Source organism: Phyllobates terribilis, unplaced genomic scaffold (assembly GCF_046119375.1).
Source record: "Phyllobates terribilis strain yellow unplaced genomic scaffold, ASM4611937v1 Scaffold_1__5_contigs__length_1240528914, whole genome shotgun sequence".
NCBI lineage: Eukaryota > Metazoa > Chordata > Amphibia > Anura > Dendrobatidae > Phyllobates > Phyllobates terribilis.
The window spans coordinates 1,074,505,283-1,074,523,013 of record NW_027362761.1 but is presented as its reverse complement, the minus strand read 5'-3'; the positions used below and the strand labels follow the sequence as shown (position 1 = coordinate 1,074,523,013).

At 43.3% G+C, this 17,731-nt stretch overlaps 1 protein-coding gene across 10 annotated transcripts in view; it reads right to left on the bottom strand.

Annotated features, from left to right (window-relative positions):
* Window positions 1–17,731, bottom strand: part of FRYL (FRY like transcription coactivator) — a 298,660-nt gene that overhangs the window by 2,409 nt on the left and 278,520 nt on the right. For 7 of the 10 annotated variants that reach the window (XM_073645520.1, XM_073645519.1, XM_073645521.1 and 4 more), the window contains 9 exons: window positions 16,987–17,157; window positions 13,145–13,398; window positions 11,235–11,442; window positions 9,344–9,493; window positions 8,605–8,703; window positions 5,606–5,674; window positions 3,376–3,393; window positions 1,030–1,140; window positions 453–649 (listed from right to left, as the gene is read on the bottom strand). In XM_073645520.1, the coding sequence (XP_073501621.1) occupies window positions 453–649; window positions 1,030–1,140; window positions 3,376–3,393; window positions 5,606–5,674; window positions 8,605–8,703; window positions 9,344–9,493; window positions 11,235–11,442; window positions 13,145–13,398; window positions 16,987–17,157 (1,277 nt within the window). The remainder of the gene's footprint in view (window positions 1–452; window positions 650–1,029; window positions 1,141–3,375; window positions 3,394–5,605; window positions 5,675–8,604; window positions 8,704–9,343; window positions 9,494–11,234; window positions 11,443–13,144; window positions 13,399–16,986; window positions 17,158–17,731) is intronic. The other 3 variants (XM_073645514.1, XM_073645516.1, XM_073645522.1) reach the window with 1 other exon arrangement.

Here is a 17,731-nt window from a genome sequence, read left to right as displayed (position 1 = left end):
AATTAACTGAGAATATGTCAGTGAGCTCAGTCTGATGAGAGCGTTTGTAAATCTATAATTGTTCTTTTTCAGCGCTCCTCTCAGCTCATATCAAAGTTGAATGTGCACAAAAGCAAAGTCTGTAAAAGCCATACAATGCAAAATATTTTAATGACACCCAATTGAAAAATTCTTGGTCGCCACAAATACATGCACTTAAGAAAAAAAAACTTCTAACCTTACTGCTGAAACACCTTCACATGCATATGGGAGGCGGCAAGGTTGCTATGAAAATATATAAATCAGGTGCTAGTGATAAACAACCGTAGTTTTATTAGGACTTACTGGGACAATCATTGACAGCTTTCATTACAATTAGAATGAATTTTGGATAGTGATTCTAGAAAATCATTCCTAAAGTTTTAATAGGATGCATCTGGAAAGAGAACCCCACCCATGCGCCCCTGCTTCACCTGAATGCCTTGACCTGAGTTATGGCAGACACAAACTCTTTTCCTCTCAGGGCTTCGATGAGTGAGTGGACAGCAACATCTGTGCTTGCTTGGTAGAATTCGGAGAAGTCGCAGTCCTCTATGCCGACGCTAGACGTGGCCTCTGCTTCTTTCAGAGAGGCCTCCAGCTGGCACAGCTCATCTGACATGTTTATGACCTAAATATATAGACTTTATTACACTTCAATCACTTCTCACTACTCCTAATAATACCACAATGCACAGTAGTGGGTACATTATATATCATAGAACTTATGCAATGCCATAATAGAATGTTAGATTGTTCTAATATGGATTCCCATCGTGAGCACATCTGATAAATGGCCGACGAGGGAACAAGGAGGCCATAATCTGTGACGGGGGCCCGTACTGGGGCAGACGGGGGCCCGTACTGGGGCAGACGGGGGCCCGTACTGGGGCAGACGGGGGCCCGTACTGGGGCAGACGGGGGCGGTGGCGGACTTCTTGAATATATAGGGCACCTAGCAATGAGTTCCTCTCATCTTGCCATACACCTGACGTGCTCGCTGTACTGTACCTCCGTCTGCTTCTTAATCGTGTCCACTTGACTGATGAGCTTGCAGTAGGCTTGGAAGAGCAGAAGAAGCTGGAAGTGCAGCTTGTAAAGCCTCCGACAAAGCTCCAGCTCCTGTAAAAAAAAAATTTTTTTTACATGGCATGAGCAAAAGTAACCGCGTCCGTGCAACACAGCTTGAGCAATTGTATGTTGTTACTGGTTTAGTAGAGGGAAGGAAGGTCAGGCTTCTATTAACTACACACTGGCGAGAATTGGGTTAAATGGAAAACATGGAAGACGCAATCACACGTGCTACTTAGAATCAAGCAGCCCAGAAAATTCATTTCATGACAGAAATAGCAAGCCAACAATCTAGAAATATCCACCTTTCTGGGAGAATGTCTGCTCTACTAAATGGGGGAACAATGCTGTACATAAAAGATGACTGGACTGCCTGCCGGAGGGCTCATCAGTACTTATTACACTATGCCAAGCATGCAGAGAGGAGCCCCCGACCACAGATCCGTACCGAATAATCCTCCATGCGGCCCCTCACACATGCTAAAGGTTAGGACAATAATGGGGGTTTTCACTAGCGGCACATGTATGACCGCAGCTGTACATGACAGACACCAAATCTATGGGTCTGAAAATAGCTATAATTTACAGTGGGACGTAGTGGTCATCATAAGTCCAGAAACGCTACTTACCTGCAGAAATAGGGTTAATCTGCAGGTAAATAGCAGTTGAATCCTGTGTGGCTGGCTTACTGGAGCTGGAGGCTGCAGGGAGATAAAGTTTTATCTTCCTGCAGCCACTTGTTTCCAGTCATCGGGGAGGGAGATGTTACAGTCACCGCTCACTACTCACTGTAATCACTCCCCGGCACTGTGACAACCTGTTGTGCAGCGTGCGTGTGTGCACAGCATGCGTGTGTGCGCAAGCGCGCGTGTGTGTGTGTGTGTGTGTGTGTGGAGCGTGTATCTGTGCGCGCAGCGTGCATCTGTGCAGCATATGTGTGTGTGTGTGTGTGTGCACAGCGTGTGTGTGTGTGTGTGTGTGTGTGTGTGTGTGTGTGTGTGTGTGTGTGTGTGTGTGTGTGTGTGTGTGTGTGTGTGTGTGTACAGCGCAGGCTGTCAATCAAACTACCGGAGAGTGAGCGAGTCCCATGCACCTCCACAATGACTGGAAGCGAGCGGCAGCACGGAAAATAAAACTTAATTTCTTCCCTGCAGCCGCTGTTCCAGTAAGCAGGCTACATAGGATATAATTGCTATTCATCTACAGATTACCCCAATATCTGCAGGTAAGGAGCATTTCTGCACATGACAGATTCACTAAGGACTGTGTCAAGGATGGTCGAAAAATTTGGAGCAAGCCACTGTTCAGAAAAAATGAAAGGCCTCATTCAGACTAATATAATGTGTCACTTTTATGTCTGCAAGTCCCAGTCCCCAGAAAGTTCAAGTGAACCAAACTTAGATCACCATAGTGTGCAATGCGACTTGTGGCCAAAATATGGATGCTAAAACGACACCGCATTGCTGCCATCTCCATGACGTCTTCTATATTTAAAAAAGCTCTTGCCGCTGGGAACATCTGGGAACTAGAAGGTGGAGACCCCCGGCAATAGTCCCTACTGTCCTCCCTACAATCCAGTTCTGTAAGTACTGGTGCCATTTCCTTCCCACCAAGTAAATACATGCAAAGTTTCTATTCTTATGCCCTTATACTTTAGTTTTCTCCCACACTCAAATGGTTGCCATGATATCTGGCCAGTAATGTATTGTGTGATGAGGACTGAAAGCTCCATGGAAGGAAAGGACAAATGTAAAGAATACGACCAGGTGGGACATGTAGCGCTCTTACATAGATTGGATGCCAAGTTACAAAAAATGTCCTAAAATGATGTATAAATTAATTTGTTGCTATGAAGCGTCACCTGGTCTGCAGCAGATGAAATGCTTTTCTATTACTGGCACACCCTGTATAGAAGGTATACTTGTATGGATCAGTATCTGGCCCTGGACTGTGGACCCTGTAAGACCTTGGAAACACGATATGCTCTGAAGTATGACCGTTCTACCTTCCATCCTTTCTAGTGAAATCATATATCACCGATTCTATGTTCTTCAGACAGTAAGGGAATGCCACGATTACACTAGAACGTACCAGCCCAGTAATCCCGAGCTACAACATATTAACGAGCGGTCAACAGTTCATGGACAAACGCTACGTGGAGCCAGCGCACACTGTAATCTTACAATGGCAGGACACTGCTAGCTCAACAATCGGACAAGACAGGTGAAAGTCAGAGGCTTGAATCTGACATGTTTAGTATTGGAGAAATCAAGAACCATCACTTACTGCTAGAACTTCCATTTGCTAAGCAAGAAGGTGAGCAGGTCACAAAAACACAAAGGAAGAAAAAGATGGAAAGTTAGTTTTAGACCAAGTTCTGTAAAACCTCAAGCAAACAGTCACAATGACCTAAAGCATAGGTTCACTTTAGAGCATAATTTCCCATCTGGACTTGAATTAATGCACTTTTGCTTTACTAATGGCACATGACCTGGAATTCTTCTGGGCGCTGTCAGAGCCGGTGCGCTCTGTCGACAGACACATCCCTGCAGCGGAGATGGGTGATACAATGCTGTGTACTGCGCTGCGCTCATCTTCTCTGCAGCAGATTGGCTGCGTTCACTTCTCAGTTGGGTCCAGTTGTCCAGGAGGAGGGTTAGAGAAAGGATGTTACCTTATAAAGGCATTAAGTCCACCCCTATACGCATTAGATCAATTGTCTGGCTAGCAGCCGGACTACCCCATACACAGTAACGCTATGCTGGGCCGTGCACTTCTGTATTCTCTGGCAACGGCTTATCTCCCGGAGAACACAAAAAAGTACAGCCATTGGTAATTCAATGCGCCAAATCCTTCTGTCCTCTGACAAAATCTGTCAGGTGAGGGACGTAACTGAAAAGCCATGTTGATCGGTGGGTGTCCGCGTTCATATGCTGCTGTGGGAGCACTCATGCATTACCAGCATTTATACCTAGTGGGTTGAGCGCTCAATGGGAGGCCTCAGGATTTGGACCTTTAAAGGGGTTGTCCGGTCTAAAATGCAGTCACTGTGTTTGACTGCAGACTTGTGAATCCTCCCAGCGCCCGCACTGTGTGCTGCAGGAATTCACCATTCTCCACTCCAGGACTGGAAGTCACAAGGCTGCACCCACTAGATGTGTTCTGCCCGGGAGTATGAATTATCGCATACCTGACCTCCGTTCCCGGGGCAGAGAATGGCGAATCCTTGCAGCATACAGTGCGCGCACGGGGAAGATTCACAAGTCTGCAGTCACACAGGGTGACTGCAGACTTTTCATTTTAGAAAATAGATATCTTTTAATAACTATAACATGCTAAAAGATGTTTGACCTTAAATTAAACTCTAAGGGCATGTGCACACATTGCAGATTTGTCACAATACCTGAAGAGTTTCCTGATTCCAGCAAAGTGAATGCGAGTCCTGAAGTCTCATGCACACGTTGCTTATTTGTGACTTTCAGATGTAAATCTGCATCATGGCAATTCTTTCAGCATTTTCGCAGATTTCACTCATAGTAATGAGTGGGGAAAAAAAATCTGCACCAAAAAAATATGTAAAAAACACACATATTTTACGCAGCATTTTTCCTGCCAAGAGATGCAGAAATGGTGCAGACATTTCTGCACCAAATACTTATAGTGTACACATAACCTTAATTGGGTTACCCACTTGGGCCGTAGAAAGAGAAGGGGTCCTAATCGTTCCCTAAGTATCACCTGACGACACAACCAAGTAACATGTCGCCACTTGCTATGGTCGTAATTCTTCTTTAAATATTTTTAAGTTACAGTAAAATGAGTTGGTCCAGGAGAAGTAAGCACATCTAATTAAAGTAGAGTAAGGAAATCAGCCAACATGAATGACATCAATAATGCTACTTTGTCATATGAGGCATAAAAGCATCAGCCATAATCCTGGAGGTAAAACCTTCATGGGAAATAAACTAAAATAGAGTGTGGCAAATGTGTTTTTTGGAAGACTAATTGCTCTCCGTTTCCTGAAGCCGGCACACATTAGTGGTGTTAACGGAGTGTGCAGCAGCTCACGGAGCCCCTTGGACACTATATGTCATATTCCTATAGGTCTGTTATGGGCTGGTAGAAGTAAAATCACCATTCATCATTACAGGTTATTAGAGGTTATTGCACACCTCAGCATTGTATATCCTGGCCTCTTATTCCAGGAGTATTACACACAAACCCAACCTGCGGTGAATGCAGCGCATTAGAGAGTATTTAAAAGGTTCATTACAGTAACATTGTTATAGCGGGTGACGTCCGGGTAATCAGATCACATCTCATCAGCCGGCAATACTTATTAAATCTTCAGTCACTGGGAATTCATTTTGCGGTCAGTCTGTACAACATTATGCTGGCACAATAGTCCACTGGAAAGATGTACAGTATTATATATAATATAAATAATATATATATAACATAAATGAATATATATATTACACACATATATATAGCGAGAGGACTCAAGGGCATTTACCTGGGCTTCAATATTAGCTGCATGGCGGCTGTCTCCTGAACTGAAGGTTTTCTTGCAGTTGTCCAGCCACTATGATTGAAAAAACAACACACAAAATGAATAGGAAAGTAAAAAAAACCCCAAAGGATAAGAAAGAGCGATAGTCACTTCACCAGCTCATCAATTTCTCAACATAGATGAGCTCCCAGACAAATAAAAGCTCCCTACACCATGGTGGCCATTCTAATGCATGGACGGTCAAATCCATAAAATAGGGAGACGCGCGTTGTTTGCAGCCATCTTCTTCGGCTCATGGAGGGGTTTCCCTTTGTGACATCTATGTGTCGTATAGGACATACAGAAGTAGGTTGTCATAACCAGAACTACCAATTTATGAAGATGCTTCTATATATTCAACAACAGCAAACAGATGTTTAGAAAACCATGAAGTGAAAGAAAGTATTCTAGACAGTAGCAAAACCTCGTAGTGCAATAGTTAAAGGGAATCTGTCACCAGGTTTTTACCACCTATTCTGAGAACAGCATGATGTAGGGGCTGAGACCCTGATTCCAGCGATGTGTCACTTACTAGGCTTCTTGCTGTTGCATCAGCAGGAGATCATCACTAGAAGGCTAATAAACCTGCTGGCATGTAGTCCTCCACATTCATGAGTTATGTATAAACCCGCCCCCATCACTGATTGGCAGCTTCCTATGTACCCTGTGCTTAAGCAGAAAGCTGTCAATCAGTGGTGGGGGGCGGGGTTATTAGAGCTCAGCATTCAGAGAACAGCTAGATCTGCAGCAGAGAAAACAGATTATATCAAACCTGCTCCAAGCAGCCAAGTAAGTGACACATTGTTGGAATCAGGGTCTCCGTCTCTACGTTAGATCAGATGAGGCAGCAAAAAAACCTGCTAACAGATTCCCTCTATGCTTTGCTCAGGTAGGCCGGATGTATACATTATTATTGCACATAGCAGATTTCCACAGTCTGGATGCATGCTGCGTACATGCCAGGGTACTGTAGGCTGAATGTGCTGCAGCGTGTGTCTTACAGGAGGACGAGATGGCTTTATAAGAAAGCAGTTCTGGCCATTCATTTCCAGCTATTTATAGACTCCTTATAGTAATCAGTATAACCTCTGGCCAACCTTCAAGCGCTGCAACAATGAGGAAAGAAGAATGTGTTTGCCTGGCCGGCTCAATTTAATAAAGGCTACTCAGTGAATTAAGCGTAGCGATCTGCATTAGTGAGACGGGGGTGGGGAGGAAAGGCTCTCTGAGGAATACAGTGCCAGATTCAATTAGTGACATGGACCCAATGTCCACTGTAAATCTGATTTTCCACTGACAGTCGTGGTTGCAGGGTAACCTGTTTGCAGCAGAATGCTCCGTGCCTGCAAAACAACAAAATTCTGTAATAAAAAGTTACTGAAGGATGATCCCAGGTTACAGCTCTACTTTATTCAGCAAAATATATTCCACTGGTTTATTAGGTGTAATCCAATTCTTACAGAAATGTCAAAACAGTACAACCGTGAGAGAAATGTGAAACCAGTTCATACATTAAGCACTTGCACAATCAATGTGTGCATGCAACTAGAAGAACAGGGTAATTAAGCCTTCACTTACAGGAGGGAAATGGGGAATTCTAATGGGGGCACAATCCCTCCAGATTCGCAAGGCTGAAAGCAAACTATAGTTTCATAAACACAGGATAATTGGCTCATTGTTTGCCACTGTATGCCTATTTACTGACTTTTTGGCAAAAGATGGAGGAATACATACGGGAATCCTGCTTTGACCTACTCCGATAATCTATAGTGCAAGGGGTTGACTCATGACAGACAAGTGTGAACTATCCCATTGCAGTGCATTAAGAGAGCCGCACATGCGCAGCCACCTCTCCTGTCACTGCACCGGGGCACCAGTCAGAAGGGTGATAATGGGGAATTCCGGCTCTTGAGATGGATTATGGCATAACATAGATATAAATATCTGTCGTGAGACAACCCCTTTAAGGAATTAAGTTTAAAACCAGAAGTAATCAATTCACCTCAATAATACGCCATAAAATATATGGCCAAAGTCAGAGTCAACCTTGGTAATGTCATTAACAAGGCAGTGAATACCAAATTGGTAGGTAAATATATAAAGCAGCCCACTAGAGATCACAACATTTTATCCAGAACCCCGGCGGTTTTGCACATTGTGGATTGCAATTGTGGTAGCAATTTATGATCAAATTGGAGGATACTAGACATCTTATCTCACTATGAAAACATCCCATGCAATAGTAATGCCATACCACACAACTAATCAACAGGTGATGTGCCTGTGAATCACTACAGTGTAATAATATACAAGAGGCCGAAAAAGAAGAAGGACTGCAGGCTAGAATGACTGTGGACATGAGGACTTTCCAGGTCACTGACTACTTGGCTGCACCTTGACTCTTCTCCTCCCACTCTCATTACTTTGTATGATCACATGTTAACTCCTAATAGTCCCCATAATTTTATGATCTCCTATAGTATACCTACAGTCTACAAGATGCCATGTAGTATTAAGACAAAAAGCAGCCTTAGAATAGTCATACATATTAGATGATAGTTGACTAAATCGGACAATTTCAGACAATCACATAATGTAAATGTAGGTTTCCCAACTCTCATTCATCATAAAATGGAGAAAAGAAGGGATGAGACTGTTTAATTACAACAATTCCTTGTCCTAAGGGGAGATAAGTCACCGCCATGGGTGTCTGGCATCGGCTCCTTTCCTTCTAAGAGAACCACGGCAGTTTTGCACATTGTGGATAGCAATTGTGGTAGCAATAATAGCACGGATCCCCAGGATCTTGGTTATGTAACCAATAGCAAAAAGAAGTGTGTGTGTGTGTGTGTGTGTGTGTGTGTTAAACCATTACATTTTGGGTTTTTGCCTTTTTTGTATTTTTTCAATACTTGAATACTCAGGTGTATGGCCATATTCCTTCAACGCTTTATGAAGATTACCTGCTCTGCTGCCTCTCGCTTGGAGTTATACGTGTCCAGATGTTCCTGCAGTTCTAGCACACTGAACTTCAGGGTCTCCAACAAGCCACTTGACATGAGCTGCAGACAGAAGACACTTTGTTATTGGCAACGTAATGTAATAGCTCAAATAAGGAAGAAAAAATATCGCAGTAAATGAAAAACAGCTACACATAGCCACAGTAGTAAGCCATTAAAGCTTTAATGTCATGTTAAAAGCCAGGAAGAGAATGCTAGACCGTGAGACATTAGGCAAGTCTTCAATTCACTAGCTGTTTCCAGCGGCTTCTGTTATCGCTCACTGCTGCAGACTAGTAGAGATGCCAAACATGCTCGCTGCTTACAAGTTCCTTTCTATGGAGCTTGTAAGTGATTCCCTGAAGCTGGCTTGGATCGCTGTAGCGCGAGGTCAGCATCTACTCATGGTCAGCTTCAGCCTTACAGCCTCATGCAGCGGCACTGAAGAGCACCGTTCAGACCAGCTGCGTGACCATACTGCTCGTCTGATCTTTCTGTTGTGATCACCCTATTAGGTTACAGTTCACACATAAAGCCTAAAAAAAAATACAGCCTCTTGCCAGAAGGTAAAGCTGACTTCTCCATGTCACAAAAACAATGCCGTTTAGTGTCGGCGACATGAACTGCAAGTCAAATAATATCCAGCAATGCTCAGTACTTCCAGCATGACTAGGACATGGAAAAACTTCTGAATAACCCTTACCGTATCTGCATCCACAAAGACTGTGGGGCACTCTGAGCAAGACATCATCACCTCCAAGGAACTGCTAAACTTTGTGCCTATTCTCTGCAGGCTTTCTCCCAGAAAAGTGATGGAATCGTTTGTTATCGTCCCAAACTTTCTTTGAATACTCTAAAAACAAACAAACAAACAAAAAAAAAAACAAGCATAAAGACAGCTGACAAATAATATCCATTATCTATCCCCCAATCAGCCCCATCCTACAGGGCTTGGGATGGATTTCCACACATATTTTGTCATCGATGAGACCAATGGTCCAATCATTATCATTACATACAGGTCAGGTTAGATTAATAACAGCAGACTGCATTTCCTAGGTGCACAGATTGATTGGCAATAGATTGCTATGTGTTCATAGACAGTCATTGTTCTCAGCAGCACAGGTCTCATTTACACAGGAAAATGTGCTGCCAAGAAAATTTTTTAAGTCTGCATAAAAGTAATTTCACTTTTCGAAAGCTCATTTGTCAGGTGTTCGGCAGCTTGTACAATGCAAGCTGAAGTTTTCATTGGTACTATTTTGGGAGTGCATATTTTGTAGTCCAATTTTTGTTGGGGAAGTGAGCTATATAAAAAGTAATAATTATGTAATTTGTATTTAATATTTATTTCACATGTGAGATAAACAAGTTAAGGGCACAGTCAGGGGGCCGTATTACTCGCATGAGGATGGCATCGCAATCCTCACACTGGCCATCGGCTCTCCTGACCTGTGCGTGGCAGGGGCATAGAAATCCAAGCTGTCACTCTCAGGTCAGGAGAGCAGACGGACAGTTCGAGCAATGCGATGCCATCCTCGTGCGAGTAAGAAGGCCGTCTGACTGCGCCCTAATAGCTCGGATCCCCAGGAACTCGGTGGTACCAATTATGTTTACTTACATTTTTTGCATCTTTATGTAATCAATAGGAAAAAGAAAGCGTGGGGGGGTTAAATCATTACATTTTGGGTTTTTGCCTTTTTTGTATTTTATCAGTATTAACATTTTTTTCATTTTCTTTTTCATTTAGTTCCAGATAGTTTGATCATTGATACAATACATAGAAACAGTACTGTATTGCTGAGCTGTTAGTTTTCTCCTACTAAGTCCTACTTCATAGGAGTAACAATAAGGCAGTCATCGGGGCTTAGATGCTGTGTTCACTATTCATCACAGTATGTAACTGGTTAAACTGCTGGAGTCGCTCATCTCCGATCCTAGCAGGTGCGGGTAGGAATTAGCTGTGTAACACCGCCAGAACCCATCACGCCAATCTTCCCCTGTCTGCATATACTTTGCATTAAGGAGTTAACCATGACAAATGTATCCTGCTGGTCCTTATAAAAGGGTTCTGCAATCTGATCTAAGGGGTTCTCCACTTCTGATCATCCTCTTATTAATGGCACCACTGTTTTAAAAAAAATATTACAATCCTTACATCCCAGCTCAGCTTTGCTACTCTGCTCAGGTCCTGTGTGTGAATATTGAGTGACCGCTGCAGCCAATCAGTGGTCGCTGATCAACTATGGCCTTCACATTTTCATATGAGCGGAAAAAACTGTTCTTAAACTGATTCAGAATTGCGAAAGTTGCAGCTGGTCAGCGACTGCTGATCGACTGCAGCGGTCATGTAACATTAGTTTACATCAGGAGACTGGTGGGTGACACAGGGCCGGAATCAGAGGAGCAACGCCGGTTCTGTAGGCAAGTATAGGTTTTTCTTATTTTATGCAGAACCCTTGGGCCATTAAAATGCTGAGATTTTAAAGAACCAAGCCTATCTTAGTCCAGGATTAGACGATCTGTGAATTTTTCTTATAGTGACTCCTACAATGTATAATCCCTACTTGATTGATATTAAAGCGTGGACTGACCTGAAATAGCCGGGAGAAGATATGAAAGGTGTTCACAGCACACGAGCCATCTGTCTCAGACAACATCTGATTGACGTGGCAGCGCCAGGCTTCTTCCTCATCCTCATAGGCCACTGGCTGGAAAGCAGCTAGTATAGCAGAGAGAAAGGGGGACGGTGGTGGAGATGCCTGGGCCTCTGCATAGCCATCCGGTTCCCCATCATCTTGGCTAGAAATAAAGCACAGGGTGTGATTATCAGCAAGGATAGATGTCACCACGAACAGAGCACCTGAAACACTCCTAGAAATAACATCTGACATAACCAGCATTGTCTCCATCGCTTACTTACAGGCTCAGATCCCCAAACAGCCTCACCACACAGGCCGAATAGATAAACTTCAATGCTTTCTTGCTTATCAAAAAGGAAGACGACATCTCCATAGAGGAAGTAAAACATCGCACTGCTGACTGCCATCTACACGCTATCTTGTTGGTAGGCTGATCTCCAGGACATGCAAGCAGAATACACAATGACTTGCTGGAGATCGGCCAAGGGTGGCTACTGCAGACGCACTTTTTTAATTATATAAAGTAATATCTGTGTATAGGGAAGAGAAGAAAAAGCCTAAAGAGCATTCATTTCTAGGGCGATCAATTTAATGATCCTGTACAGTGTGTTTTCTGCCAATAGAGCTGACACGTGATGCAGCGGCTCCGCAGACACATGAATCAAAGCCTTCCATAGTTTACAGCAGGAATCCTGTGACACCGACCAGCAGCTTCTGCTTAATGCAATGCAGACGCTAAGTGCGGGCTATGTGCATCAGCCGGGAGGAAAGCACTTTATACTACACGCATCCCTGAGCTTGCCATTTAACCCCGGTACAGCGGCTGACCCGCTGTTATAAAAGTATTATAAGAGGTACACGCAGACTGCATTACAGGTCTAGAAACAGAGTTCAGGAGACATTAGAGACAGCCAGATTCTGCGGAAATCACAAAGATCCACTCCCAAATATTGAACAGGGTTGTCCACTATTGAAAAACCCCTCATCAATAACTCCAGAGTGATGGGTACAGTAAAAAAATGTATACTTACCTTATCAGAATGGCACGGTTGCACAGCAGTTTACTTCGGAAGCGCACAGTTGCGGAGCTGCACAGCTCCATCAACTGTATAGTGGTTGCGGCTGGGAGCTACACATCCGGCCCCTATTTAAATCAATCTGGCGAGGTTTTGGATGAGCAGTACCGGGCCGCGGCCACTATACAGTTGATGGAGCTGTGCAGCTCCGCAACTGAGAACCTCCGGCCACTGGCTGCACAAAAGCAGCTTTTAGGCAGGGGTGCCAGGTGTCATACTCCCACCGATCATAGGCCAACATTATAAAGGTACCACCCCTACAACAGAATGCAAAGTAAGTGAAAAGAGAAATCTTAATGAAATCAATATGTGGTGTGACCTCCATCATGCAATAATGCCAGAGGGGTGTCTGATTGGCTCCATATTTATTCTGCAGAAGGACAACGACCCCAAATATAACGAATGTCATTAAGAACAATCTTCAGGGTAAAGAAGAACAAGGAGTCCTGGAAATGATGATATGGTCCCCACAGAGCCCTGATCTCAACATCATAGAGTCTGTATGGGATTACATGTAGAGACAGAAGGATTTGCACAAGTCTACATCCACAGATGATCTGTGGTTAGTTCTCAAAGATGTTTGGAACAACCTCCCAGACAAGTCCCTTCGAAAACTATGTTCGAGTGTACCTAGAAGTAATGATGCTATTCTGAAGGCAAAGGGCAGTCATATCAAATATTGATTTGACTTAGATTTCGCTTTTGTTCATTTTACTTTGCATTTTGTTAACGGTTATTGAACCCATTGTTGCATTTTAATCATGGTCATTGAATCAGTAAGCTGACCTTGATAAATAAGAAAAATCTGCTTCTTCTTCCTCACATCGCTCATCAAGCTCTTTTAAAGCCAGCGTGACATCATCTTCACAGACAGAATCAGGGGGGCTGTCGGGAGCGGTCGGCTCCTGTACATCACATGGTTCTTCCACTTCTAGGGGCTCTTGACAAATCAGCACTTCATGCTGGTCTTGTGCCATGTATGAGCCGGTGTCCTCACTCGCTGTGCTCAACTGCTCATCCTTTACAGCTGTGCTGCCATCCTGCGAGCAAACAGGCTTAATCAACACTGTACACACACAATGGAAGAGACAGTCCCTAATAGGGCGAATAATTAGGAATGTAATTACTGTAAATGCTGGGAGGCGTGCGGGCTGTCCAAAATGTCAGGACAACTTACTACTGCAGAGAAGCTCTGCCACGCACCCAGCTCGGGAATTGGCTGACTCCACCAGACGTGCGGGCACCTAGAAATTCTCAGCTTTATATTCCACAAGGCTTATAAAGCCAATACTAGTTATTAACATAATTTTCTTAAAACAACAACAAAAAAAAGAAAACAGTTTTATAATTTAAGTAGTTAAAACAGTCTTCATTTAGTCACGCTTTGTAAATGTTGGGTTTCTCTTCTCTGCATTGAGAAGTCTGGCGTGTTCCCTTTCTCCTGTCTTCTACCTGCTACACCGGGGGCAGTAGTGAGCCCCCTATTAAAGGGAATCTGTCAGCAGTTTTTGCTACCTCATCTGAGAGCAGAATAATGTAGGGGCAGAGACCCTGATTCCAGTGATGTGTCACTTAGTTTACTGGGTGACAAAGAGTTTTTAGATGTAAAAAGTAGCAGAGCTCAGAAAGCTAACCCCGCCCACACCACAGCTTTCTGTGTACATTGTCAGTGCTGGGGCGGAGTTGGACCAGGTCTTATGCGAGCAGAATTCTGGGCAGTGATAATCTCCTGCTGATAAAACACTCATTGTATTGAAACAACTGCAAGCAGCCTAATAAGTGACAACTCTGAAATCAATGTCTCAGCCCCCACCTCATGCTGCCCTCAGATTAAATAGCAAAAACCTGCTGACAGATTCCTTCTAAGCATTGAGTGCACTGACAGCTGCTTGTTAGTATAATGTGTTTAGGTTGGAAGCCCCTCCAACTTTGGACTTCGGGTGCGGTATTTAATACAGGGTACTTCTTGTCATACTGCAATACCTGTGCCAAGGATTTGTCTAGGGGAAACAGGAAGAGAAGGAACAAGTCACTTACTTGTCCGAATTGCTTTGAAAAGTCTTGAGAATTGGGATCTCCCTACCTAATCGGGTTTATCCAATAAAATTTAAAGTTCACAGGGAGCTAGTGGGTCACTAGGATCATAGGCAGCAGACCCCTAACAGAGGATTAATCCGGAGTGTACTTTTCAAACAATGCAGTTCTGGTTGTGGATATATCTAGCCCGCAACACAGTCCAGTGGTAGGAATATGGCTGGTCCCCACATAGGACGAGCATGCATGCGCACCTTACACGGCTGGAGACCAGGAGAATGAGATCCTTCAGTACTTGGCCAAGAAACAATACTATAACAGTGCTGTCCTGTGCGTTACTGAATACAGGGTATATAAAGGTAGTTTAGATGTATGCAAAGGAACGGTATATATACATAGCAGTGAAGAACAGGCGTCGTATAACACAGATCTGTGCAGTATCCACATGTGTGGGGGAGTCAGGGTGTCTCATACACAGGTCGCAGAGCCAACATTACAGTAATTACTGGTTCTAGATTTTTGGTGGGAACATATACACAAAATACAATGCAAAACCCCTATATGCACAATTCATTGAAAAAAAACAAACAAACCAACAGCGCTTAATTCACCCTCCCCCAGTCCAGTGCGGTGTTTCCGCCACTGCCTCGGTCTCAGATGTTTGGCTGCGGAGGTGACAACGCTGCAGCCATAACGGAGCTCACTGGCTTGTGCTGAGAGAGCCACGGAGCTCAATGATGGGCTGCTGTGATGTTGATATGATCTCGTCACCGCTGCAGCCAAACAATTTGAGTACTTTTTTTTTTATAATACTATGAACTGTGAATATAGAGAAATGATTTATGAAAGAGGATAACTCATTTAAATACTTATTTTATATGCACTGGTTAAAAGGATGGAAAGCGCTTTTTAAAGGGGCAGTCTAGGCATACTCTCTGTGGCAATATGGCAGTTACAGGAGCACACCAGCCACTGCAAAAAGCTAATCTGTGGAGGTGCCAACTACCTAATATAGAATAACATGCTCACTGGGTGTATATTATCAGGGGACTTTTTGTGTATTGAAATTTATTCTGGTTTCCTCCTTAAAAAGAATCTGCAGAAATAAAAACAACTTATTTATGGGATAGGACTTTTTCAGATAAAACTTACTAAAACTAATAATCTTAAAGTGCCTACACACTCTAAACAGCGGTCAGCCGATTGTGGGGAGAGTTAGGCTATGTTCACATGCAGCGTTTTTGTGGCGATTTTTTTTTTCTGCAGCCAAAACCGGCTTCTCTTGGCAGTGAAAATGTTGTGTTCCAAACACAGGTTTTACAAGGTTTTTTTAGCTGCGTTTTTTGGTCCACAATACATGTTTAATCAAGTTAGTATTTATTCACAAAAAATGCAGTAAAACCCGTTTTTGCATTCTCATTGCTTTGTATGGGTGATAAAATGATGCAAAAACGCTGAAAGAATGGACGTGCTGCAGATTTCAAAACCGCAGCAGTTCTCAAATTAAGTCAAGAAAAAAACAAAACAATCGTGTGCTTGAGATTTATGAAATCTCATAGCTTTGGCTGTTAATCTAAAAATCTGCTTCTTAGCATAAAAAAACACTACAATAAAAAAAGCTGCATGTGAACATAGCCTGAGAACAGAGGAGACTAGATTTACACTTGACTTTGTAGCAGGCTCTATCATTTTTATGTAGTGAAAGGGGGTGAAAAAAAAAAAATCAACATGCTTTGCCATTATTTCTGCCTTCCGTACTGTAACCAAATGGACCCTATGGTAGTTGAAGAGGTCTGTCTTGAGTCATTTGTGTCCGCCATAGGACACAGCAGTTTCTTTCTTAGTTTTTCTGTTCCATTAGAAGAATTACTTGGGAAAAAGAAGTGAAGGATGAAGGCAGTCAGCTCCTCTATGTACTATGACCCATAGGATATAAGCAGTGACCAAAGTCTGGGACAGACCGAACCCCAGGCCGCCCTTTCTATTCCCACACGCGGACATCTACGCGAGTGCCGTGGTGTTTTGCGCTATTCTAGACAATTATTGTACTCGAGTCTTTGATGAAAGGTAAAAACCATACAGAAGTGAAACAGAAGTACTTACAAATGGTTGGTGGCCCATTAGCTGCCTTCTCACATCCACATAGTCCCTTTAACACTGAGATCCTGAGTTTGGTTTCGGAGCGCTCACCATTGATACTAACAGAGCTGGCCTGAGGTCCTAACCCCAATTACAGCCCAATCACACAGACTGAAAGCCAATCCACTACGAAGCATCACCAAAAGGACAACACATTGTTCTAGAATCAAATGAACCATGCCCACAATTGTATAAGAAAAAAATCAAAATCACCCAATTCACCCAAAAACAGGAACAGAATATTTGTAACCTTTGGGGTGTATGCGCTTTTATACAAATAATACTGCAGATAAGGGACCCAAAAAAGGTTAGAAATATTAATACGGAACAGAAAGAAAAAAAAGAAATCACAATTTGATGTAGAAGTCATCTGCACTGAAATCAAAACATTCATCTACGAGACAGAATTAAAAAGATCCCAAATCAGCCATGCACCAGCCCAGATTTCTCCCCACCTCAGGCAGCTGACTGTTAACGCTATCTGGAGGGGTCACCTCCACACTTGGGGTCTCAGATCTGGTGTGTAACACTTCCTCTGGCAGAGCGCTACTAACGGAGTCTTGAGACTGGAGGAAGTGGTCCACGTGGTCAGCCATGTTGTCCTCCACTGCAGTCTCATTCTGAAGCTACAAAAAAAACAAAAATTCAAGCGTATTATCAATAATCATCCACTAGTGGCGCTACCTTACTGACTGTCAGTAACATTATACAAGGACATCTAGAAGATGGAGTAACACTGGAGGAGAGCACCCGACTGACGCACTGTGGTAGCAACGTCCTGCACCCATTCAGGGAGTGGTGCGTTCTCTTTTAACCCTTTCTGCGGAATGAAACATTCTGCAAGTGGGAGTTTTCAGGAGCTGAATATCAATAGTACAATGATTAAGGACCATAAGGTCTGAAAAGCGTCTGTATATCATCTCCAGTCGTAGAGGTTGTGACTTTTTGTGCATATGTTTTTTAAAATATTTTTCCAATAAAGGATTATTGATTTTAAAGAATACTTCTGGATGCTGGATCTCTCCTTGCTTTTTCCTGATACATTGTTATAAACCAGGGGTGGGCAATTAATTTTCCCGAGGGGCCACATGAGAGACCGTGACTGTTGGGGAGGGCCGAACCAATAGGCTGAAATTAATTCTGCTCAATATTAATATTAACATGAGCATGAGCCCCACACAGCCTCCCCATATCCAGCAT